General features: G+C 48.6%; 1 protein-coding gene across 1 annotated transcript in view; it reads right to left on the reverse strand.

The window, feature by feature from the left end:
* PIWIL2 (piwi like RNA-mediated gene silencing 2) overlaps nucleotides 1-15,223 on the reverse strand; it is a 243,951-nt gene extending 228,728 nt beyond the window's left edge. Inside the window, exons 1-2 of the mRNA XM_069766984.1 lie at nucleotides 15,154-15,223; nucleotides 4,980-5,142 (exon numbers count right to left, since the gene is read on the reverse strand). Coding sequence (XP_069623085.1) covers nucleotides 4,980-5,141 — 162 coding nt within the window. The 5' untranslated portion in view covers nucleotide 5,142; nucleotides 15,154-15,223. The remainder of the gene's footprint in view (nucleotides 1-4,979; nucleotides 5,143-15,153) is intronic.
* Nucleotides 15,224-26,633: the final 11,410 nt, after the last annotated feature.

Consider the following 26,633-nt stretch of genomic DNA (forward strand, 5'->3'; position numbering starts at 1 on the left):
CCCGGATTGAATTGCCTCACTCTTGCAGACCGGTTGTAGACCCTGGCCTGAGCTTCTTGTACTTGGAGAAGGTGTTCTTTCACGATAGGCATCACCTTTGCAATCCTCTGCTGCATCAGGGCCACATGCTCAATGACGCTTCTGTGGGGCGTGACTTCGGCTTCCCAGGTTTCCTTGGCTATATCCAGGAGTCCTCGTGGATGTCGGCCATACAGAAGCTCAAACGGTGAGAAACCTGTGGAGGCCTGTGGAACTTCACGAATGGAAAACATCAAATAGGGTAAGAGACAATCCCAGTCTCTACCGTCTTTCTCTATAGCTTTTCTCAGCATGCTCTTCAGTGTCTTGTTAAATCTCTCAACAAGGCCATCTGACTGGGGATGGTACACCGAGGTCCTCAACTGGGAGATTTTCAGGGCTTTGCATAGTTCCCTCATCACCTTGCTCATGAAAGGTGTCCCCTGGTCAGTCAGGATCTCCTTCGGCAGACCTGTCCGGGAAAAGACATGGACCAACTCGCGAGCTATACTCTTTGAAGAAGAATTTCTCAAGGGAATTGCCTCAGGATAGCGTGTGGCGTAGTCCAGGATGACTAATATATACTGATGGCCCCGGGCTGATTTAACTAAGGGACCGACCAAGTCCATGGCAATTCTCTCGAATGGCACCTCAATAATGGGCAGTGGCACAAGGGGGTTCCGGAAATGAGGAGTGGGAGCAGTTAGCTGACATGTAGGGCAGGACCTGCAATAGTTCACTATTTCCCGGTGGCACCCAGGCCAATAGAACCTCTGCACAACCCGTTCCTGCGTTTTTTCCACCCCTAGGTGTCCACCCAAGATGTGTGAATGGGCCATGTCCAACACCTTCCGTCTATATGGACCCGGCACTACCAACTGCTCTACCAACTCCTCCCTTATTTTCGTGACCCGGTACAACAACTCCCTGCTCATTAGAAAATGGGGAAATCTTGTGTCTGCCCCCGGCTCCTGTACCACCCCGTCAATAACTGTGACATTATTAAAGGCTTCCCTCAGAGTGGGGTCCCTATGTTGGGCAGTCCCAAAATTTTCACCGGATACCTCTAACTCCAGAATGTCAGATGCAGGGGACACTTCCTCCTCATCTCCAGCCAGGACACAAAAAGGAAATCTGTCTGACTCTGGGTGTGGCACCACCCTTCCCGGGTTCACTGGTTCCCTACTCTTGCTAGGGAGCTCAGAACCTTTCCCCCACAAATCCCAAAACAAACAGAAATCCCGGCCAATAATTATAGGGTGCAACAAGTCCTGAATGACGCCGACTATGTGGGACTCCGTGCCACATGTCGTTTCAATGTTCACACTGGCCACAGGGTAGTCCTTTGCATCACCATGTAGGCACCGCACTCCGACCTTCTTTCCCGGGAGCAGGTGGAGAGGAAAAGTGGCCCTCACCAGGGTCACTAGGCTCCCCGAGTCTAACAGTGCCGTTACTGCTTGACCGTTCACCTTCACGGGACATGCTTGAGGTCCCTCGTTGGGCGGAGAGTTCACACTGCAAGCTGGATACGCATAGTATGAACAACGGCGTCCCATGCTGCAGTCCATCTGCTCAGTGGTTTGGGAACAACGGGCAGCTATATGTCCTGGCTTGTGGCACCTCCAACAAATAATATCACCCGTGGGGACCTTGGGCACCACCTCCCCCGCCCTTTGTGACCTTGGACGCACCACCCCTTTTTGGGACTCAGCTGCCTTCTGGGATCCCCAGTACGGCATGGGCTGCCTCCCGAAGGAGCCTTCCAACCCTTGGTACCTCTCAACCAGTCCGATCAGCTCGTCGGCATTCTGGGGATCACCCTGGGCAACCCAAGACTGTATAGGCCTCGGGAGGGAATGGACAAACCGATCCATCATCACCCGTTCTACCATCTGTGCAGGCGCAGAGGATTCTGGCTGCAGCCATTTCTGGAACAGGTGCAACAGATCAAACATTTGGGAACGAGGTGGTTTGTCCCGGTGATAGCCCCAGGAGTGAACTCGCTGTGCCCTGACAGTCAGTGTCACCCCCAAACGTGCGAGAATCTCGGCTTTCAATTTGTGATACTCTTTGGCATCCTGCAAGGTCAAATCATAGTACGCCTTCTGGGGTTCTCCCGTCAGGTATGGCGCAAGTACCTCTGCCCACTGCTCTGGCGGAAGTTTTTCCCTCTCAGCGACCCTCTCAAACACTGTCAGGAAGGCCTCAACATCATCCCCGGGAGTCATTTTCTGCAACGCGCGTCTTACCGTTTTCCGGACGTGGGTGTCATCAGCCAAAGCTGGGGTTGGGGCGCTCGCCTTGCCCTGGATGGCGGTTGCCAGAAGCTGCATCTGCTGCTGATGCTCCTGCTGGCTCTGCTGCATCTGCTGCCGTTGCTCCTGCTGGCTCTGCTGCATCTGCTGCTGGCTCTGTTGTAACTGCTGCCGTTGCTCCTGCTGGCTTTGTTGCATCTGCTGCCGTTGCTCCTGCTGGCTCTGTTGTATCTGCTGCATCAACAGCCTGTTGGTCTCTTGCTGCCTTTTCTCCTGCTGTGACTGCATCTGGACCAATTGTTTCAGCAGGTCCTCCATTTTCTCCGGCAATGCTTGCTGGCTTGCAACAGCCTTGACCCAGGACATTCAAAATAAACTCACGTCTCCGCTGGGAACGCTGCCCGCATTCTCCACCAATTGTAAGGATTTCACTCACTCAGCTGCGACGGCTGACACTCAGGAGACGTGTTCCTTTAAAGTTCACTGGGTTTATTGCTTCATAAACCATGTTGCAAACAACAGAAAACAAATAGCCTTTGGTTCAGGTAAAGAAAAACAAGTGTCCAGTTCATCCGGCTCAGTCCTGAAGCCGTAACACACTCAGGAGGGTTTCACCTCCACACATCTCTGCTGTGTAAAGGATTAGCCAGTCTTATAAAGAGCTAACCCCACCCAGTAACCCATCACATGATTAGCCATGTGGTCTGACATTACCACAGGTCCTGAAACACATATACAAGATTATGTGCAAGAAAGGAATACTCCGGGCTACATTACAGCAACCAGGCACTTATGTGGCACATACCTCCCATCGACTACAAACCCTTTAGCCATGCTACTATATATATATATATATATATATATATATATATATATATATATATATATATATATATATATATATATATATATATATATACACACAGTGGGGCAAAAAAGTATTTAGTCAGTCAGCAATAGTGCAAGTTCCACCACTTAAAAAGATGAGAGGCGTCTGTAGAGGCGTCTAATTTACATCATAGATAGACCTCAACTATGGGAGACAAACTGAGAAAAAAAAAATCCAGAAAATCACATTGTCTGTTTTTTTATCATTTTTTTTGCATATTATGGTGGAAAATAAGTATTTGGTCAGAAACAAACAATCAAGATTTCTGGCTCTCACAGACCTGTAACTTCTTCTTTAAGAGTCTCCTCTTTCCTCCACTCATTACCTGTAGTAATGGCACCTGTTTAAACTTGTTATCAGTATAAAAAGACACCTGTGCACACCCTCAAACAGTCTGACTCCAAACTCCACTATGGTGAAGACCAAAGAGCTGTCAAAGGACACCAGAAACAAAATTGTAGCCCTGCACCAGGCTGGGAAGACTGAATCTGCAATTGCCAACCAGCTTGGAGTGAAGAAATCAACAGTGGGAGCAATAATTAGAAAATGGAAGACATACAAGACCACTGATAATCTCCCTCGATCTGGGGCTCCACGCAAAATCCCACCCCGTGGGGTCAGAATGATCACAAGAACGGTGAGCAAAAATCCCAGAACCACGCGGGGGGACCTAGTGAATGAACTGCAGAGAGCTGGGACCAATGTAACAAGGCCTACCATAAGTAACACACTACGCCACCATGGACTCAGATCCTGCAGTGCCAGACGTGTCCCACTGCTTAAGCCAGTACATGTCCGGGCCTGTCTGAAGTTTGCTAGAGAGCATTTGGATGATCCAGAGGAGTTTTGGGAGAATGTCCTATGGTCTGATGAAACCAAACTGGAACTGTTTGGTAGAAACACAACTTGTCGTGTTTGGAGGAAAAAGAATACTGAGTTGCATCCATCAAACACCATACCTACTGTAAAGCATGGTGGTGGAAACATCATGCTTTGGGGCTGTTTCTCTGCAAAGGGGCCAGGACGACTGATCCGGGTACATGAAAGAATGAATGGGGCCATGTATCGTGAGATTTTGAGTGCAAACCTCCTTCCATCAGCAAGGGCATTGAAGATGAAACGTGGCTGGGTCTTTCAACATGACAATGATCCAAAGCACACCGCCAGGGCAACGAAGGAGTGGCTTCGTAAGAAGCATTTCAAGGTCCTGCAGTGGCCTAGCCAGTCTCCAGATCTCAACCCTATAGAAAACCTTTGGAGGGAGTTTAAAGTCCGTGTTGCCAAGCGAAAAGCCAAAAACATCACTGCTCTAGAGGAGATCTGCATGGAGGAATGGGCCAACATACCAACAACAGTGTGTGGCAACCTTGTGAAGACTTACAGAAAACGTTTGACCTCTGTCATTGCCAACAAAGGATATATTACAAAGTATTGCGATGAAATTTTGTTTCTGACCAAATACTTATTTTCCACCATAATATGCAAATAAAATGTTAAAAAAAAACACAATGTGATTTTCTGGATTTTTTTTTCTCAGTTAGTCTTCCATAGTTGAGGTCTACCTATGATGTAAATTACAGACGCCTCTCATCTTTTTAAGTGGTGGAACTTGCACTATTGCTGACTGACTAAATACTTTTTTGCCCCACTGTGTATATATATATATATATATATATATATATATATATATATATATATATATATATATATATATATATATATATATATATATATATATATATATATATATATACACGCCCTGCAAATGTCGGGAAGAAGTAAAGAAAAAAAAAAAAAAAGTGGTTTAATTTTACCTTAACTGGTGGGTCTAAGATGGCAGCTAGCTCCAATCCACGACCTCTGGAGAGAGAGGCCGCTCTGCCAATTGCCCTCTCTGTGGACTCCGATGATGGTACCTTCACTCCAAAGGGTGGTGGAAAGCGAGAGCCCCCAAATGGCTGTCTGCTAGGATCCATTCTACAAAATCAAATACAGAATATCACTAAAAACAATTCTGCATGGCACCACAGTGCAGATGATAATGAAGAACTCCATTATCTCCGTGCCCAGCTATTATCTGAGAAATTATTAAATGCAACTGTAAGATTTATTGCAGGTTTTTCTCAGCACTTCAGCAGCAAAATCTGCATCTTGATGTCTGCAGTTAAAGGAGCTGTCAGGGACTTTTACACTGTTGGCCTATCATCAATATCTGATCAGTGGGGGGTGCGACACACGGCTCCCCCCGCCAGTCAGCTGTGCCCACTGCTGGCCGTAGCTAAACAGCACCATTGACAGCATACTGGTCCCAGACGGGTACTGCACATCAGCTGCATAATCCAATCAATAGAAGCAAATGTGAAGTCCCAAAGCAGGAATGGAATTTTGCCCAAAGAAACGACATGTGGCAAAATAAAAACCCGCACTACGAGCCAATTCACACCCAGAAGATTTCGACCGCGTGTAAATGAGAATTTTTTTAATCTGACAGTAAACGCAGTTGCACATGACCGTATTTTTAGTCTCAGTGCAATCCGTTAGAAAATGTTAGTCTATGGGGCTATCGCAGCACGCCCATGCTAGTCTATGGGGCTATCGCAGCACGCCCATGCTAGTCTATGGGGCTATCGCAGCACGCCCATGCTAGTCTATGGGGCTATCGCAGCACGCCCATGCTAGTCTATGGGGCTATCGCAGCACGCCCATGCTAGTCTATGGGGCTATCGCAGCACGCCCATGCTAGTCTATGGGGCTATCGCAGCACGCCCATGCTAGTCTATGGGGCTATCGCAGCACGCCCATGCTAGTCTATGGGGCCATCGCAGCATGCCCATGCTAGTCTATGGGGCTATCGCAGCACGCCCATGCTAGTCTATGGGGCTATCGCAGCACGCCCATGCTAGTCTATGGGGCTATCGCAGCACGCCTATGCTAGTCTATGGGGCTATCGCAGCATGCCCATGTTAAATCCGATATTTAGATCACACTCAGCCATGCAAGCCTGTATGAAAACTATCAGACTGCAATCAGATAACATCTGAGTGCAGTCAGATTTCCACGGATAGACAGAATGGAGAAGATGGAGTCATTTTGTTCTTCATTTCCTCCTCATCTGATCACACACAGATCAGAATAATCGGCCTGATTATCTCGGATGAGAGAAAATACGGTCGTGTCACCCTGCCCTAACAATCAGAAGAACACACCGTGCAGTAATATCTCTAGATTACTATTTATATTCTTTACTTTTGAAAAATACGGATTTTCTGAATGCAAATTTCCAGCATGCCCAGATATCCGGAGCGCAAGTTCCCAAGCTGCTTATTTTGCTGCATACATTTTTGCAACTGAAAATTGTTTTTTGTTCTCCCGAATGGGGCAGTGTCATAAATGGGACCAGTACATCAAAACCTGCAGTGTGTACTCGCTCAGCAATGTTCATGGAAAAACACCAGCGCCTGAGCCATATGAAGACAAAAGGCTACGGCAGCAAAGCCCGGGGTGCCAGGACCATGTAATCTTACGTTCACATTTGCGTTGTTGGGCGCAGCGTCGTCGACGGATACCGACGCATGCGTCATGCGCCCCTATCTTTAACATGGGGGGCGCATGGACATGCGCCGGTATGCGTTGTCATGCGTTGTACGACGCATGCGTCATTTGGGCGCACCAGACGCTACATGTAGCGTTTTTCCTGCGCCAAATTTCTTGTTCTTTCCTATTTTAGGACAACGCATGCATCATAAAACACTGCGTTGTGTACATGCGTTTTGGGTTGTGTCGACGACGCTGCGCCCAACAACGCAAATGTGAACGTAGTGTAAGGGTCACGGATATAAAAGGTAAGTGTAAGATTTGTGTTTTTGAGCATTACACACTTTTTGTAAAAAAAAAACAAAAAAAAAAAAAACAGGATTTTTGGTTGCTTACCGTAAAATCTGTTTCTTGAAGCCTCCATTGGGGGACACAGGAACCATGGGGGTGTATGCTGCTGACACTATGCAAATAAAAAAATTAGCTCCTCCTCTGCAGTGTACACCCCACCGACTGGCATTAAACTCTTCAGTTAGTGAGAAAGCAGTAGGAGAAAGAACAAGGTTGAAAAACCATAACCACAAACTTGAGAACTGTAAACGTGAGAACAGTCAGAGAACATATAACAAAAACATTGGGAGGGTGCTGTGTCCCCCAATGGAGGCTTCAAGAAACAGATTTTACGGTAAGCAACCAAAAATCCTGTTTTCTTTATCGCCTCTCATTGGGGGACACAGGAACCATGGGACGTCCCAAAGCAGTCCCAAGGGCGGGAAAAAACAGACTTCCATCAGGTCAGAGGACTCACCACTGCCGCCTGCAGGATCCTTCTGCCTAGGCTGGCGTCCGCCGATGCGTAGGTATGGACCTTGTAAAATTTGGCGAACGTGTGGATGGAAGACCAAGTTGCCGCTTTGCACAGCTGCAGGGCGGAAGCCCTGTGGTGCACCGCCCAGGAGGCGCCGACTGCCCGGGTAGAGTGAGCCTTAATCCCAGAAGGGGGCACTCTGTTCTTGACCCGGTAAGCCTCCAAGATTGCCATTCTGATCCATCGAGCAATAGTCGCTTTAGAAGCCGGCTGGCCTCTGCGCGTGCCATCAGGAATGACGAAAAAGGAATCCGTCTTCCGGAAAGTGGACGTTCTGTCCAGATAGATCCTCACAGCCCTGACAAGGTCCAGCTTGTTCAACGATCGCTCCAGAGGATGAGTCGGAGCTGGACAAAAGGAAGGTAGAACGATGTCCTCGTTGAGGTGGAAGGTGGAAACCACCTTAGGAAGAAAAGAAGGTGGGGGCCGGAAGACCACCTTGTCCTGGTGAATGACCAAAAACGGAGGGCGGCAAACAGGGCCGCCAGCTCGGAAACGCGGCGAATGGCTGTGATGGCCACCAGAAAGGCTACCTTCCATGATAAAACTGATAGAGGAATCTCCCTAAGAGGTTCAAAGGGAGAAACCTTCAGAACGTCCAGTACCAGGTTTAGGTCCCATGCCTCCACAGGGGCCCTGTACGGCGGGACGGTGTGGGCTACCCCCTGAAAGAAGGTCTTAACCTGTGGCCGAGAGGCCACGGTCTTCTGAAAGAGGATGGAAAGCGCAAAGACCTAACCCTTCAGGGAACTAAGAGCCAGGCCCGAATCCAGTCCTGCCTGAAGGAAGGCCAAAAGAGAAGGCAGGGAAAAAACCATAGGCGGAACGCGGTTGGACTCGCACCACCGGAAGTAGGCCTTCCAGGTGCGGTAGTAGATCCTGGAAGACGAAGGCTTCCGAGCCTGAATCATGGTGTGAATCACCCGGTCCGAAAGGCCGGACGCTCTCAGAACCGCGATCTCAACAGCCACGCCGTTAAACTGAGCGACCGAGAATTCGGGTGGCAGATCGGACCCTGGGACAGCAGATCGGGCCTGTCTGGAAGGCGCCAGGGAGCGTCCGCGAGAAGGTTGACGAGCTCCGCGAACCAAGCTCTCCTGGGCCAATCCGGGGCGATCAGGATGACCGGCACCCCTTCCGCTTTGATATTCTTCAACAGTTTGGGAAGTAATGGAAGGGGTGGGAACAGGTAGGGCAGCTCGAACTGTGACCAAGGAATGGCCAGAGCATCGACGCCCACTGCGAGAGGATCGCGGGACCTGGAGACGAACTGCGGAACCTTCCTGTTGACTCGGGACGCCGTAAGATCCACATCCGGAGTTCCCCATCGAAGACAAATCTGATGGAAGACCTCCGGATGCAAGGACCATTCCCCTGCCGCGAGGCCCTCGCGGCTGAGGAAGTCGGCGGCCCAGTTTTCCACGCCGGGGATATGCACCGCGGATATCACCGGAACCGTTGCCTCTGCCCAAAGGAGGATCTTGGATACCTCGGCAAGGGCCAAGGAGCTCCGAGTCCCCCCCTGATGGTTGACATATGCCACAGCCGTGGCGTTGTCCGTCTGGATCCGGACTGGAAGGCCCCTGAGGATCCTTTCCCAGTGGCGGAGGGACAGGAAGATGGCCCGAATTTCGAGGACGTTGATCGGCAGAGATGACTCCTGTGGCGACCAGCGGCCCTGAACCGTCAGGTGGCGAAAAACCGCACCCCAGCCGATCAGGCTGGCGTCCGTTGTCACCACCTGCCAGTGAACCGGAAGGAAGGACCTGCCCTGGGAGATGAGAGGTGACGTCGACCACCAGTTGAGAGACCGCTTGACCCGAAAGGAGAGTCTGATCGGCCGATCCAGGGAGAAGACCGACCTGTCCCACTGAGACAGAATGGCTTGCTGAAGGGGTCGCGAATGGAATTGGGCGAAGGGAATCGCTTCCAATGTAGCTACCATCCTCCCCAGAACCTTCATGGCCGAACGGAGGGAGGGAGGTCGAGGACCCTGGAGCAAGCGTATGTCCCGACAGAGAGTGGATCTCTTGTCTGTGGGAAGGAAGACTCTGCTCTGACGAGTATCGAAAAGCATGCCCAGAAAGATGATGCGCCGAGAAGGAATAAGACAGGACTTCTTCCGGTTTACCAGCCACCCGAAACGGGCTAAGGTGTCGAGAACAATGGACAGGCTTTCGTGGGCCTGAGCGAAGGACGGAGCCTTGATGAGGATGTCGTCGAGATATGGAAATAGGACCAGGCCTCTGACTCTCAAGATGGCCATCAGCGCCGCCATGATCTTCATGAACACTCTTGGCGCGGTTGCGAGACCGAACGGCAGGGCGACGAACTGAAAATGATCTCGTTGCACTGCAAAGCGCAGGAAACGGTGATGTCCGGGAAATATCGGGACATGGAGGTAGGCGACCTGGATATCTATTGAGCATAGAAACTCCTGAGCCTCCATGGAAGCAATTACTGAACGAAGGGATTCCATCCTGAAGTGTCTCAGGCGAACTCTCTTGTTCAGCAATTTGAGGTCCAGCATGGGGCGAACTTTGCCGTCTTTTTTCGGTACCACAAAAAGATTCGAGTAGAAACCCGTGAAGCGTTCTATTTCTGGGACGGGAACGATTACCCCGGATTTGAGCAGAGAAGCGATGGCTGAGAAGAAGCCCGGAACTAGAGCGGGGTCTCTTGGAGGACGGGATTGGAAGAAACGATCCCGAGGTCGGGAAGCGAACTCTATTTTGTATCCCGAGGATACAACTTCCCTGACCCATGCATCCTCTACTGCGGAAATCCAGACGTCCCTGAAAAGGAGAAGACGGCCGCCCAATCTGGGAGTTGGGCTGGAGTCTTGCCGAGAGTCATGCCGAGGTGGATCTTCCAGTCCTGGGCCTGGAGGATCTACCCTGGGAGAAACGAGGACGCCAGGACGGAGTGGGCCTAAAGGACACCGCCTTCTTCTCTTGACGTGCCTGTGGCCTCTGTTGCTGCTGGGAAAAGGAGTTTGACGCAGCGAAGCGACGAAAAGGCCGAAAAGAACGAAACTGTCGTCTAGGAGGAGGGCGACGAGGCTTAGCCTGGGGGAGAAGAGAACTTGTACCCCCGGTGGCGTCCTTAATTATTTGGTCCAGCTGGGAACCAAAGAGGCGAGAGCCCTGGAAGGGCAGACTAGTGAGGGACTTTTTGGAGGACAAGTCCGCCTGCCAGGCCTTGAGCCAAACGGTCCGGCGGATGGCAACGGCATTGCTGAAAGCTTGAGCCGCACAAGACGCGGCATCCAGGGAAGCGGAAACCAGGTATTCACCAGCGTGGGAAATCTGGTTGGCAAGTTCCACTAATTGCGCGGGAGGCGCCCCATTCAGGATACCTCGCCGAAGATCCTTGGCCCATTTTGAGATGGATTTTGAAGCCCAAGCGGACGCAAAAGCTGGACATAGAGCCGCTGAAGCCGCTTCAAAAGCAGATTTCGCGAAGGATTCTATAACTATCGTTAGAATCCTTCAGAGATGCTCCGCCGGACAGAGGAAGCACCGTGTTGGTGGACAGCCTGGAAACAGGGGGGTCCACCGAGGGAGAGGCCGTCCAATTGGCGGTAAGTTCTGGAGGAAAAGGATATAACACACCCAGGCGTTTTCCCCTCTAAAAACGCCTAGTGGGGTTCTCTCTCTCTCTGGACACGATTTCCTCGAATTCAGGATGAGGAGCGAAAAATTTTGAAGGTGGTTTGGCCCGTCTAAACGAAACCGCCTGATCTGCGGGTTCCGTAGAGGGATCCTTGATGCCACGTTTGGTTTATTGCCCCAATGAGGTTCTGGACTGTCTCACTCATGGTGGCGATTTGGTTAGGATCCAGCTCCGAAGTATCCTCCGAAGGCGCATCAGATAATGCCTCGCCTGACTCAGGGGAGGAGGATCGGTGGGACACCAACCGCGGGGGAGGGCCGAGCGGCGAGATGGAGCGCGAAGAGGACTCAGACCGATGTTCCTGTCTGGACCTTTTGTGGCTTATCAAGGAGGGCTCGGGCGGCGGTTCCTGCGACCCGCTGGCCACTGCAGGGGTAACCGATCCAGCGCGGACACTAGGGTTTGAGATACCCGTGTTAAATCGGCCACCGATTGTGACAGAGAGGCGGCCCAGCCTGGGATGGGGGGATCACTCTCGGGCGGAACAGCCGGGGGATCCTGGGCGGTGGGAACAATCGGGTTGCTGCAGGACTGACACAGCGGGGAGGACTGACCTGAGGGAAGTTTGCTGTTACAGGACGAACATGCAAAGTACGTGACTAAGGCAGAAGATGAAGAGGTAGGGGGACGAGAGCGGCCCCCTTTAGAGGTAGACATTTTTAGGGACCCTGAAGATGCCAGTGGGTTAGGGGACAGTGGGCAGAGGGGGGTGTCAGTCTGCAGTGCAGCTACTCACGGACCCGGTCCTGGAAGATGTCCCACTTGTCGATGGAGTGCCCTGAGGAGCTGTATTCAGCGCAGATAGAGCTGTGCCCACAGAAGATGCGGGTGCGCTTGCGAGAGCTGGTGCTGCTGCCTGTACAAAGCGGTGCTCACACCAGACGAGTGTCCCAGGAGGAAGGGGGCGGAGCCAGACGCAGGGGCGCCGGTAGGCAGGGCACAGTAAGTCGGGCGGGAAAAAGCCCGCCCGCAGAACCGGAAGTGAGGAGCCGAGAAACCGGAAGTAGGCCCCGGCCTAAGCCGGGACCTAAATTAGAGGCCGGCGCCGCCGGAGAAGGGAACCGCGGCGCCGGAGCAGTGCGCCGCAGGGACTGAGAAGAGCGGCAGCCTGCCAAGGCTGTCTGGGAAAGCGGAACTGGCGGGGTCGTAGCGCCAGAAGTAGGCCCCGGCAGAAGCCGGGACCTAAATTAGAGGCCGGCGCCGCCGGAAAATCGCGGCGCTGGAGCGCCGCCGGAGAATCGCGGCGTCGGAGCGCCGCAGAAAGTAAGTGGCACGGCATCCTGCCAAGGACGCCGTGCAGACACAGGACGCATTGTGGCCCCCGAGCAGTGAGACCGCAGGGGGAAGCGGCGCGGCAGCCTGCTAGGCTGTGACTCTATAAGGGGCTGTGCGGCTGCAGGGAGAGAACTGCGGCCACTAAGGAAGAAGAGCTTATGGCTGTCCCTGGGATCCCTCTAAAATAAACGCCATGAGGGAGGACAGGGGAACATCTGGAGAAAAGATCCCGGGGGAATGGAGGGGAAATACTCACCTAAACATCCCACGCCGTTACTAACTTGAGGGGAATGAGACGTCCACGGAGCTGTGATGGACGTCCTCGTCTCCTCCAACCGACAGGCTCTGGTAGGCGAGTGGGTGGGGGACGGAGCCAGGACCGGACTTCTGAGCACGCTTCTGTGCTAGGATCTTGGTCCTGGAGAGGGATCTATGAGGATACGGGGTGGCAGTACACGCCGTACTCATAGTCCGCATTGTGGGAATACAGGTGTGACTGCTCACCCTGTATCCCTCCGGAAAAAACCTGAAAAGAAACGACGCACATTGAGGTAGATAACGGTCTAATGAAAGACCCGTGTCCACCTCCTACTGACACTAAGCTAAACTGAAGAGTATAATGCCAGTCGGTGGGGTGTACACTGCAGAGGAGGAGCTAATTTTTTTATTTGCATAGTGTCAGCCTCCTAGTGGCAGCAGCATACACCCCCATGGTTCCTGTGTCCCCCAATGAGAGGCGATAAAGAAATAATGATTTCTGAGAAGTATGTGGGTCCGTCTTTATTGTATTTTTATGTCAGTGTTATCTGGTGCCGGCGCTGGGAGCGGGCAGTCATGCGACTGAAAGTATGTGATTTGCATACTGCCGGACACATGCCGACTAGACGTGCCCGGCCTCCCACAGTTCACTTGTAGTGAATGAGGTCACGCACGTCTAGTCAGTAAGTGACCGCATAGGTGCAAATCACATGTTTGCGGTCACGTGCCCGTAGCTTGGCAATGCTCACAGCGTGACTGCAGACTTGTAGCCTAAGGTCCCACAACCTGCTCAACTCCCCCATACAATGTATCTTCACATTTAGGCTATGTGCACACGTTGCGGTTTTTACCGTGGAACCACGGCGATTTTGATGCTGCGGGTCCGCAGCAGTTTCCATTGCGTTTACAGTAACCTGTAAACCCTATGGAAACCGCAAACCGCTGTGCACATGCTGCGGGAAAAACCGCGCGGGAACGCAGCGGTTTATAACCCGCAGCATGTCACTTCTTTGTGCAGAATCGCAGCGATTCTGCACCCATAGAAATGTATTGATCCGCTTACTTCCCGCATGGGGCTGTGCACACCATGCGGGAAGTAAGCGGATAATGTGCGGGTTATACCCGGGGTGGAGGAGAGGAGACTTTCCTCCAGGCCCCGGGAACCATATTTGTGGTTAAAAAAAGAAATAAAAAATAATGTTATACTCACCTCTCAGCGCTGCACGCGGCTGTCCGGTCTCAGGTTTGCTATGCGACCAGGACCTGTGGTGACATCGCGGTCACATGTCCGTGACGTCACGAAGGTCCTTCTCGCACAGCATCTTTGGAACCGGACCGCCGCCTGCAGCGCCGGGGAGATTGGGACGTCAGAGGTGAGTATACCATGATTTTATTATTTTTAACATTACTATTGATGCTGCATATGCAGCATCAATAGTTGGGGTAAAATCCCGCAGCGGAACCTGCAGGACAAACAGCGATAAATCTGCAGGGATAACCGCAGCGGGTTTGCCCTGCAGATTTATCAAATCCGCTGCGGGAAAAACCGCAGGGACCCGACGCAACGTGTGAACATAGCCTTACAAATCCTCACAGTGTGCGCATTACACGCTGCCAGTAGCGAGTGGTCATGTGACTGCAAGTATACGATATCCCGGCCACAGTACGACTAGACGTGCCCGGCCTCACTCCATTCACTTGTCTCGTATTGTGCACGTCTAGTCAGCATGTGACCGCATGTATGCAAAATCACAAACCTGAGGCCACGCTTCTTGGCTTTGGAAAATCCTCACAGTATAAGATTGCAGACTTGATCCCTAATACTATACAACCCTTTGAAAACAAATAATTAAAAACTTTGTGCCCCCCAAGAAGTGGGGTGGTGGATCTGAAGATCTGGGGGGAGCACACAATCCCCCCGAGAGGTGGACGGGAGCCCTGGATCACCGAGGACCATGACGTGGGCACAGCTGCATCCTGCGACGTGGCAGGGGGGACAGGCCGCTGGCTGCGGGGGGCTCAGGGGGTGAGAAAATGGAGCTTTATATTGTACAACCACCCTAGGCCCATCTGTAATATCACATATTGTGGACCACCCCTTTAACATTTCTCAGGCCTGGGACCACCCCTTTAAGACTAAGTGTGTAAATCCGTGCGATCAGTAACAGCCCCAGGCCTCGTTATACAGTGCAGGACCCTCCCCAAGTAATGCAATGACGTCACCAGCAATCTGCACAATGACGTCACGTCATCAAGCTGAAAAGAAAAAACCGTCTGGCTGCGCAGAGTGCGTGACCCCGCCATAAGGTTATGTACAGTGACTTATCACGCGTGGGTGGCATCTGAGGCCGCTAATCGTGGTTTACGGGAACATTTACCTCAGAGATCCACGCTCTAGGACGTCAGCGTCACCTCTAACGGCCGCGCCTTGGCGTGGTCACGTGATACGCCTCTCTTTCTTCCTATTGGCCAGCGAAGCCTTCACTCACAAAGAGCACGTTCCTCATTGGTCCGCGGGGGCGTTGATTTGTGTGGGCGGTGCTGGAAAGAGCCAGAACTTTGGGGGGAAATGCGGCCGTGATGACGTGTGTGTGTTTGTGTGAGCTCGGTCGGAGCTGACCCTCCACAGCCACCAGGGGGCGCAAAGTGATAACGGCTGATAGTTTGGTGGTCAAATCCGGCAGAGCTCCCCCTGGTGGTGGCTGCTGACAGCCAGGATTATATGTTATCATACAGGGCATGCTGGGAGTTGTAGTTCTGCAACAGTTGGGGGTCACAGACTAGTAGCCTTGCCCTGTAGGGTCAGTTGTTTGGGGTTTTTTTTGCCGCAGCCAATGTTCTCTCTTCCCTTCCCCCAAGAGGCATAACTATTATTTTTTCATCTACATAGCTGTTTATGTGCCAGATGGTTTGCAGTTTTGCATGATGCCACCACGGTGGGTTGGTGGTGGCAATGGCTGTCCAAAAAGGGCAGAATCGTTTCACTTAAAGGGGTTGTGTCCCTTTCAGAAAATCTACATCCTCGGCTCCAGTTGGTTATAAAATATGATACCGCTGTTTACTCACCCTCCCCGGGTCCAGTGAGGAGTCTCTGCTGCCCGCTGCTCCCAGTGTCTAGTATTGGCTGCAGCCAATCAGTGGCTGTATAGGCGGCATTCCGTCAGAGCTCACGGATTGGCTGCAGCGCTGTCGACATCAACGCTGCAGCCAAAACCGACCAGCGGCAGAGACTCGGCGTTGGACCCCGAGACAGGAAGTGAAGAGGTTTGATATGTTAAGATTTTTTGAAAGGGGACAACCCCTTTAAATGACATCAGTCAGAGATTGATAGCGGGTTAAACAGCAGTGATCAGAGCTATTAGTGGCAGGTGGTGGCTGTATAACCCAGCCGGTATCTGTCCGGGATGGTGCAGGCTTATAACCCAGCCGGTATCTGTCCGGGATGGTGCAGGCTTATAACCCAGCTGGTATCTGTCCGGGATGGTGCAGGCTTATAACCCAGCCGGTATCTGTCCGGGATGGTGCAGGCTTATAACCCAGCTGGTATCTGTCCGGGATGGTGCAGGCTTATAACCCAGCCGGTATCTGTCCGGGATGGTGCAGGCTTATAACCCAGCCGGTATCTGTCCGGGATGGTGCAGGCTTATAACCCAGCCGGTATCTGCCCGGGATGGTGCAGGCTCACCTCCTGCGCCCGTATTATAGGGGGTCACCCTTGTACATTGCTTACCAGGCAAAGCGCCATATATTTTGCAGTGGCCATCCATGGTATTGCATCCTTTTTCCTGTATGGGACTGAGCTGTAGTACCGATCACCGCCACAGCAGACTGTATGGCACTATTCCTGGCACTTGTGACTTGGAGTAACGCCATCACACGCCAAAAATAAGGGGTGATACATATATATTGTAAACCAGGTAGCAAAAGAAAAAAAACAGGATGCACTCACCAATCTTCAAAGTAGCAAATTTTATTGAGTCTTCACAATTAAAACTTCATGGCCGGGGGAGAAGAAAAGGAGCTCGTGCGAGCAGGGGAGACGACGGCCGTTTCGCGCGGTCCTTGCGCTTCAACGGGTCTGCATGAGTGAGGGCAGAGTGGTGGATGGGATATGGTGGCCAATAAGCCCACCCCCAACATGAACCCGCCCACACACCTACAACCTCACTCATGTCAAGAAATACAAACTAAAAACATGCACTCGGGTGACATCCGAGTGCAGCCTGAATAAAAACAAGATAAGTTATATACTATTAATCCACATAAATTATGTTTAGGGAAAGAAGAAAAGTTTTTTACAAAAAACAGCAGCGATATAAACAATTGTAAGATATCCTACAGTCGGAATTTTAAGCTTTATGCAAAAAAAATTTTTTTATATAAATATATGCAACACAATAACTCACTCTCTAAAATAAATAATAAAGAGCCTTCACAGAAAAATGGACATATCTATCCTATCATTGAATCCTAATGGTCCCACAGCGTTGGTTCGCATAATCCATTTGGCTTCCTGCCTCAGAAGGAGATTGTCCCAATTACCTCCCCGGGCCGGAGCGTTCACTCGTTCAATCCCTGCAAATGTACGTACAGCGGCGTTACCTCCATGTACATCTTTGATATGTGAAATCAGCCTAGGAACACCTTTCCCGGTAATTATCGACCTGCAATGTTCACGAAATCTGATATATAGGGAACGAATAGTTTTCCCTATATAAAACAACTTGCAGGGACAAAAAATAACACAGACAACGTGATGGGTTTTGCAGGTTATAAAATCTTTTACACAATGATCTGTGCCTCCCATATGCAGTAACCGCTCCGTGTTATGCTGACTACAAAATGAACAATGTCCACATTTAAAATTTCCCTTGGGGACACTGGAATTTAGCCAATTCTTATTATTGTTAGGAACAATTCTATTTCTGACTAATTTATCTCTCAGACGTATGCTGCGTTTATTAGCGATTAGGGGACCTTTTGTGGCGATATCAGCTATGTCTTTATCGCGCTCCAACAAGTGCCAATTTTTCCTGATAGAGGAACGAATATGACTGTCCATTGTGCTAAAACGGAAACAAAAAGTGAATTTCTTCTCTTTATTTTTACCCGTATCGTTAGCACTATTACTGCATATTAACCCTGTATTTCCTCCTTCCATGACTATTTCGATCAGACAAATATTGGGCTCTACAGGTAATAGTGCACATTTCATTGATTTTGTATGTGATGGATTAAATTTTATCTTATCTCATAATACTTTCACTTTTTTGGACAAATGGTTTATACAAGTAGTTGGTACAGCGATGGGCACGCCAGCTGCATGCACATTCGCTAACTTATACTTGGCTTTTTTCGAAGAAAGGTATATCTATTCTGACAGAAATTGTTTTTTAAAACACATCAAATTATTTGCTAGATATATCGATGACATAGTGATCATATGGGATGGTACAGAAGCACTATTCAATGACTTTGTGCTTTTCTTGAACAAAAATAATGACATTTACATCTGTATTTGGAGGGCAGTCATTGGTTTTTTTTAGACATATTTGTTGAAATAAAGGAAGGAGTTATCTGTACCTCTCTGTATCAGAAACCAGTAGCCACAAATGCTATGTTACACTTTAACAGCTACCACCCTAGGCATGTAAAAAATGCATTACCCTATAGTCAATTCCTCAGAGTTAGGAGAGCGAATAACACTGACGAGGGTTTTTCTAGACAATCTTTGGAGATGGAAAAGAGATTTAAACAAAGGGGGTACCCTGCAAAATTGATTCAGTCAGCCCGAAATAGAGTCATGGAAGGAGGAAATACAGGGTTAATATGCAGTAATAGTGCTAACAATACGGGTAAAAATAAAGAGAAGAAATTTACTTTTTGTTTCCGTTTTAGCACAATGGACAGTCATATTCGTTCCTCTATCAGGAAAAATTGGCACTTGTTGGAGCGCGATAAAGACATAGCTGATATCATAGTAACATAGTAAGGCCGAAAAAAGACATTTGTCCATCCAGTTCAGCCTATATTCCATCATAATAAATCCCCAGATCTACGTCCTTCTACAGAACCTAATAATTGTATGATACAATATTGTTCTGCTCCAGGAAGACATCCAGGCCTCAAAAGGTCCCCTAATCGCTAATAAACGCAGCATACGTCTGAGAGATAAATTAGTCAGAAATAGAATTGTTCCTAACAATAATAAGAATTGGCTAAATTCCAGTATCCCCAAGGGAAATGTTAAATGTGGACATTGTTCATTTTGTAGTCAGCATAACACGGAGCGGTTACTGCATATGGGAGGCACAGATCATTGTGTAAAAGATTTTATAACCTGCAAAACCCATCACGTTGTCTGTTATTTTTTGTCCCTGCAAGTTGTTTTATATAGGGAAAACTATTCGTTCCCTATATATCAGATTTCGTGAACATTGCAGGTCGATAATTACCGGGAAAGGTGTTCCTAGGCTGATTTCACATATCAAAGATGTACATGAGGGTAACGCCGCTGTACGTACATTTGCAGGGATTGAACGAGTGAATGCTCCGGCCCGGGGAGGTAATTGGGACAATCTCCTTCTGAGGCAGGAAGCCAAATGGATTATGCGAACCAACGCTGTGGGACCATTAGGATTCAATGATAGGATAGATATGTCCATTTTTCTGTGAAGGCTCTTTATTATTTATTTTAGAGAGTGAGTTATTGTGTTGCATATATTTATATAAAAAAAAAATCTTTTTTGCATAAAGCTTAAAATACCGACTGTAGGATATCTTACAATTGTTTATATCGCTGCTGTTTTTTGTAAAAAAACTTTTCTTCTTTCCCTAAACATAATTTATGTGGATTAATAGTATATAACTTATCTTGTTTTTATTCAGGCTGCACTCGGATGTCACCCGAGTGCATGTTTTTAGTTTGTATTTCTTGACATGAGTGAGGTTGTAGGTGTGTGGGCGGGTTCATGTTGGGGGTGGGCTTATTGGCCACCATATCCCATCCACCACTCTGCCCTCACTCATGCAGACCCGTTGAAGCGCAAGGACCGCGCGAAACGGCCGTCGTCTCCCCTGCTCGCACGAGCTCCTTTTCTTCTCCCATGGCCATGAAGTTTTAATTGTGAAGACTCAATAAAATTTGCTACTTTGAAGATTGGTGAGTGCATCCTGTTTTTTTTCCTTTGCTACCTGGGACACATATGTTATATCTTTTTTGCCATGGCTGTTGCTGACATGATATAGCTTTCTAGTACCGGCTTTCCTGAAGATTATGGATTTAGTTGGGGCAGTGCCGTCCATATGCTATTTTCTCTCTTTTATTCGATATATATTGTAAAAACTGCTGCAATGGGATGAGATTAACCTTTACATGCAATCCCAAAATAATGTCTGAAATGTCACGGAAGCGTTGCCAAGTTCTAGTAGGCGGATTTTGGAAGATGAGATATAGAAAGCGCTGGGAATAGTCAGCAAACCTTCCCGGCTCTTGTGCTGCAGCGGAGCTTTTCAGCAGATCATCATATACTGTATACAACAGCTGGTGGGATCATCGGGCTGGTGGTCTATGACTACAGCTCCCAATGTACAGTATCACACGGACCTTTACAGATCAAGGCATGCTGGGAGTTGTAGTTTCATCAGAGCAGAAGACTTCTGTATAGCTGTAACTACATGCGGACCACCCATAGGCTTTAAATGTCCTGGCGGTCTGCGCTCTGCTCTAGTGATGATCGAAAACAGAGCAGCTGCGGGAGCCAGGAGCAGCCGTCAGACACAGCCAGACTCCCCATAGAGAAAGCAGAGAGGGTTCATTACCGCCTCTGCTTTCCCGATCATTGCATATACAGCACTGAATTAGCACATTGTCTACAGAGTAGGGATCACCGGGTCATTAGGAGACCTAGTCAGCTCTGGAGGCTGAATATCCTCTGTAACTGGGGCTAAGGTACCAACTCTAGTTACAGGGGAAATTAGATAAAAATTCTGTGTTTCACCTACTACGTGTCTTGGGGGACACTCGCTTGGCAGCAGAATAATCAGACACAGGCACGGTTTTTTCAGGTAAACAGTCCATATGGTTTATTATACTCTCAGCATAAACCACTGTAGGCCATGTTACCTATCACAGACCTCACAAAGTCCTTTACTTCATCATATATGGCTTTACAAATCCTTCATTATTTAAGCCTGTATCTCTCCAGTCACAGGGTGACTGCACAGTTCAGAAACTGTCCTATGTTAGCGCACACAGTTCCCCATACCAGGGGTTACCTCTTAGAAGCTCCTGCTCCACAGGTTGACTCCACGTCAGTCCTGGCTTCGCCAGCACAGAAGCCGTCCCAGGCTCTGTAGGTATACGGTCTCTAGGTGCTTCCAGGACGTCTCCACTCCCAGGAGACTCCAACACTGACCATCCAGGACCTACAGCACACAGGCCACTCAGTGACAGAGCCCAAACATGTGCTATTCAGGAATTCCCAGGATTTCCAACACAGGCTTCCAGGGCCTTGCACTTGGACCACTCAGATCCAAACTCAGGAACCATGTGACCCACACCCTGGTCACATTACATACCCATAACCACTCCCCTGGGTGGGAGTGTGGGTGTGTGTGACTAGTTTAACCCACCCATCTCTCATAACTAGCCCTGCCAGTCTCTCATTGGAACTAAACATTTACATGTTGGACTACAGGTCCCAGACCACAACACAACTTTAGACTCCTCTGCGACACACGTACCGGCCATCTACAATTCTGCCGGACTTTGTCTCAACCCAATTGTGCCTCCAAGTGCATCTTGAAGTGCACACGCAGCGCCCCCTGGCTGTAACATTGGTCACTGCACCACAATATATATACACACACTAAGGCCGGCTTCACACTTGCGAGTTTTACGGACGTAAGAGCGCAGAAACTACGTCCGTAAAACTCACAAAAAATACGGCACAATTATTCTCTATGCCCCTGCTCCTATCTGCAGTATTAAACTGATCAGTATTATACGGCTTTCTACGGCCGTAGAAAATTGCAGCATGCTGCGTTTGTCACCGTATTGCGCAAATAAAACGTCAATGAAAGTCTATGGAAGCCCCAAAAATACAGATCACACACGGACCAGCAGTGTGACTTGCGAGAAATACGCAGCGCTGTTAGAGAGAAAAGCCGGCAATTCAGTGCGGTGTACAGTAAAATCACACTGACAGCTTACAATAGAATAGGTAGAATAAATGTGTACACGTAGAATAGGTATATATATATATATATATATATATGTCAGTGAAACACATATATGTATATATATTATTATTTTATACAGCGCTAGATAGCTTTAAAGCCGGTAATTCAATTACCGGCTTTTGCTTTCTCCTTCCTAAAACCCGACATGATATGAGACCTAATTAAAAGGATACCAGTATCGTGCAAATATCCGTCATTAAGGCAATACTCAATAAGCAATAGTATAGAAAAGGGAGGACTTTGAGTTTTAGCACAAAATACAAACATTATTAGAAATCAAAAAACAATACAGGAATAAAAATGGATATCATAGGTCAAACAAGTAGTAATATGTGAACCATACCCAGGTGAAGTTATTAAACCAAAGATTCACACTTTAAAACTCAGAAGAATTCTATCTGGGCAATGATATGGAGTGTGGGTATATTGTAAATACCTTCCCAGGGACCAATGTTCCCAAATTTCCAAACCCCCACTACTCATATCCATAAACCCACATGGGACACTCATAGCCAATACATCAATAGCAAATCACAATCAATAATTACCCATGTCCAGTAAATGTGTGAGTCCCGGTTACCCCAACGCGCGTTTCGCGTGCTAACTGTAGCCTCGCTTCCTCAGAACGAGGGTCTTCAGTGATTGGATTGGGCGTTCAATAAAATATTAAAACAACCTTTGTTTTTATTTCATTAAAATAATTTTGAAAAATGTGTTTGTGTATATTTTTAACCCTTTACTAGTATTGGATTAATAATGGATAGGTGTCATAATTGACGCCTCTCCATTATTAATCTGGCTTAATGTCACCTTACAATAGCAAGGTGACATTAACCCTTCATTACCCCATATCCCACCGCTACACGGGAATGGGAAGAGAGTGGCCAAGTGCCAGAATAGGCGCATCTTCCAGATGTGCCTGTTCTGGGGTGGCTGGGGGCAGATATTTTTAGCCAGGGGGGGGCCAATAACCGTGGACCCTCTCCAGGCTATTAATATCTGCCCTCAGTCACTGGCTTTACTACTCTGGCGGAGAAAATTGTGCGGGAGCCCACGCCAATTTTTTCCGCCATTTAACCCCTTAATTTACTAGCTAGAACGGCCAAATTTTGCATAGACACTATACTAACAGTAGTGTGGAATATGCAAAAAAAATGGTGATATGAGATGGTTTACTGTATGTAAACCATGTCTCATATCATGTCGGGTTTTGGAAGGAGAAAGCAAAAGCCGGTAATTGAATTACCGGCTTTCTGCTATATCGCGCTGGATGAAATATTAATATATATAAATATATGTGTCTACTGATTTTATATATATATATATATATATATATATATATATATATATATATATATATATATACACACATATACACAGTATATATGTTTTTTTTTTTTTTAACACATGGATCCCTTGTATAGCCGTATGTCGATAAAAACACGCAGTACGGATGACATACGGTTTACATACGGAGGATGCCATGCGCAAAAAACGCTGAAACACCCTGCCTACGGAGGAGCTACGGACCACTATTTTCGGGACTTTTCAGCGTATTACGGCCGTAATATACGGACCATATTTTCATACGCTGAGTGTGAAGCTGGCCTAATGGTTACAGAAAAAAGAACACGATTTTACATGTATTTTAATGGTCTTTGGGGGCGGGTCATAAAATGTAAAATAAATTTTTCCTTTATTGTCTGATCGATATCGCCCCACATTGGCAAAAAAATATATATATGGAAACAACATTAAATGTGTTACAAAATAAAAATGAAAAAATTCACTGGACTATCTGAATGAGAAAAATATTTACAGCTCTTTAAATTACATGTACGAAACAGAAAAAAAAGCCGTGCTGAGAGGGAAAATGTTCTGGTCCTGAACGGTCACATTTTGGCACACTGCTTCTTTTAGATGCTGGATCAGCCGGCGGTTAGTTTTGCAGCCGTTCGAACCCTGAAGACGGAGCGTATGCACAATGTCGATTTTTGCACCGCCGCGTATTATCCTCTGAAGCTTCTGCAGTCGGGTTCCGGACAGAAGTGCCTGTAAGAGACGTCCTGTGCATATGAAAAACATAAATAAAAATGGAGGTTCCTGAAGCTTCTCCTATCATAGATGGGCATCCGAGTGCTGTACGATTTTTCCACAGACCCATAGACTTGCATTGGCGAGTTTCATCAAAATCGGACACGTTTCCAAAATTTTGTGCAGAAAAGTACACGGACATGTGACACGGCTCTATAGACTTTAATAGGCAGCAGTCGCATGCGAAACACTGACGTCCGTACGAGCCCTTAGCAGGATCCCGTCACCCAATGAATGAGACTTTCCCGTTGGCATGCTTACTCGTCAGATAATAAATATATTAACTATGGCAGCCAACTTGTTGCCTGAACAATACCAGAATTTTTTTTAATACAGAATCTGTCTTGATGGGCAGCACGGTGGCTCACTGGTTAAACTGCAGCCTTGCAGCGCTGGGGTCCTGGGTTCTTATCTCATCTAAGACATCATCACCAAGCAGTTTGTAGGTTCTCCCCGTGTTTGCGTGGGTTTCCTCCACTTTTCTCCCCCACTCCAAAGCCACACTGACAGGGAATGTAGATTGTGAGCCCCAATGGGGACAGCGATGATGGAATTAATGGCGCGATACAAATTAGAAAAATAGTTTACAGACTCCTTTTAAAAGCTTCAATTCCCATCGAGTTTCTCTATCCCCCCTGTCAGCGCCATGTATATTACAGATGCCCAATCTACACATCTATCGGACCTGGGATCAGGCCGAGGAGCAGATGTCACTTACATAATGGCACGGAAGGATCGGACACAAGGCTCAGGGGGCCAGAGTGACACGTTTCACTTGTAGGGTAATTGCAAGGTACGTCTATAAGGGTCAAGTGTCATAATGTCAATCAGATGAAAGCGGATCCATTAGCAGATTTCACAATAGAAATGGAAAACATTGCTAAATAGATTTCTTAGACCAGATGAAGCTGGTGTATTTACTGTAAAAATCCATATCAAGAATGGTTTTGTAATGTTGATATTAAAATAAGCATTTTATTCGTCCGCCTGTAGAGTGAGGGAGATCATAAGTCCAAGAGCTGTAGCTTGTACTGAGCAGTGTGAGATTCAGCAGCACCTGGGACGAGGGACACTGAGGAGCTGTCAATCAGGGTGAATAAGCAGAGATTCAGCAAGGAAGGGGAGACACTGAGATGTCGATCAGGGTAGAGGGAAGTAGATTCAGTAGGAAGAGGGGACACTGAGGAGATGTCGATCAGGATAGATAAGCAGAGATTTCATCAGGAAGGAGGGACACTGAGGAGCTGTCATTCAAGGTAGATAAGCAGAGATCCAGCAAGGGAAGGATACTGAGCAGCTGTCGATCAGAGTAGATAAGCAGAGATTCAGCAAGGAAGGGGGGACACTGAGGAGCTGTCGATCAGGGTAGAGGGAAGTAGATTCAGTAGAAGAGGGGACACTGAGGAGCTGACGATCAGGGTAGATAAGCAGAGATTCAGCATGAAGGAGGGACACTGAGGAGCTGTCGATCAGGGTAGAGGGAAGTAGATTCAGCAGAAGGGGAGGCACTGAGGAGCTGTCGATCAGGGTAGATAGCAGAGATACAGCAGGAAGGGGGGGGGGACACTGAGGAGCTGTCGATCAGGGTAGATAGCAGAGATACAGCAGGAGGGGGGCACTGAGGAGCTGTCGATCAGGGTAGATAGCAGAGATTCAGCAGGAGGGGGGCACTGAGGAGCTGTCGATCAGGGTAGATAGCAGAGATTCAGCAGGAGGGGGGCACTGAGGAGCTGTCGATCAGGGTAGATAGCAGAGATTCAGCAGGAGGGGGGCACTGAGGAGCTGTCGATCAGGGTAGATAGCAGAGATTCAGCAGGAGGGGGGCACTGAGGAGCTGTCGATCAGGGTAGATAGCAGAGATTCAGCAGGAGGGGGGCACTGAGGAGCTGTCGATCAGGGTAGATAGCAGAGATTCAGCAGGAGGGGGGCACTGAGGAGCTGTCGATCAGGGTAGATAGCAGAGATTCAGCAGGAGGGGGGCACTGAGGAGCTGTCGATCAGGGTAGATAGCAGAGATTCAGCAGGAGGGGGGCACTGAGGAGCTGTCGATCAGGGTAGATAGCAGAGATTCAGCAGGAGGGGGGCACTGAGGAGCTGTCGATCAGGGTAGATAGCAGAGATTCAGCAGGAGGGGGGCACTGAGGAGGTGTCGATCAGGGTAGATAGCAGAGATTCAGCAGGAGGGGGGCACTGAGGAGCTGTCGATCAGGGTAGATAGCAGAGATTCAGGAGGGAAGGGGGGGCACTGAGGAGCTGTCAATCAGGTTAGATAAGGAGAGATTTAGCAGGAAGGGGGGACACTGAGAAGCTGTCAGGTCAGGTGGTCAAAAACAGAGTTTACACCAGGAACCACATGCTTTCATAATACTGCGATTCTCATATGGAGACGTTACTGCAGTGCCCCCTCAGACATAAGGGTGCAAGTGCAACTGCATTCTCCTACCTCCAAAGTCTGATGGAGAAAAAAAAAAAGCACTGTCTGTACAATATACAAACCGGTATAGAAGAACATACACCAAAG

Source organism: Ranitomeya imitator, chromosome 4 (genome assembly GCF_032444005.1).
Source record: "Ranitomeya imitator isolate aRanImi1 chromosome 4, aRanImi1.pri, whole genome shotgun sequence".
Lineage (NCBI taxonomy): Eukaryota > Metazoa > Chordata > Amphibia > Anura > Dendrobatidae > Ranitomeya > Ranitomeya imitator.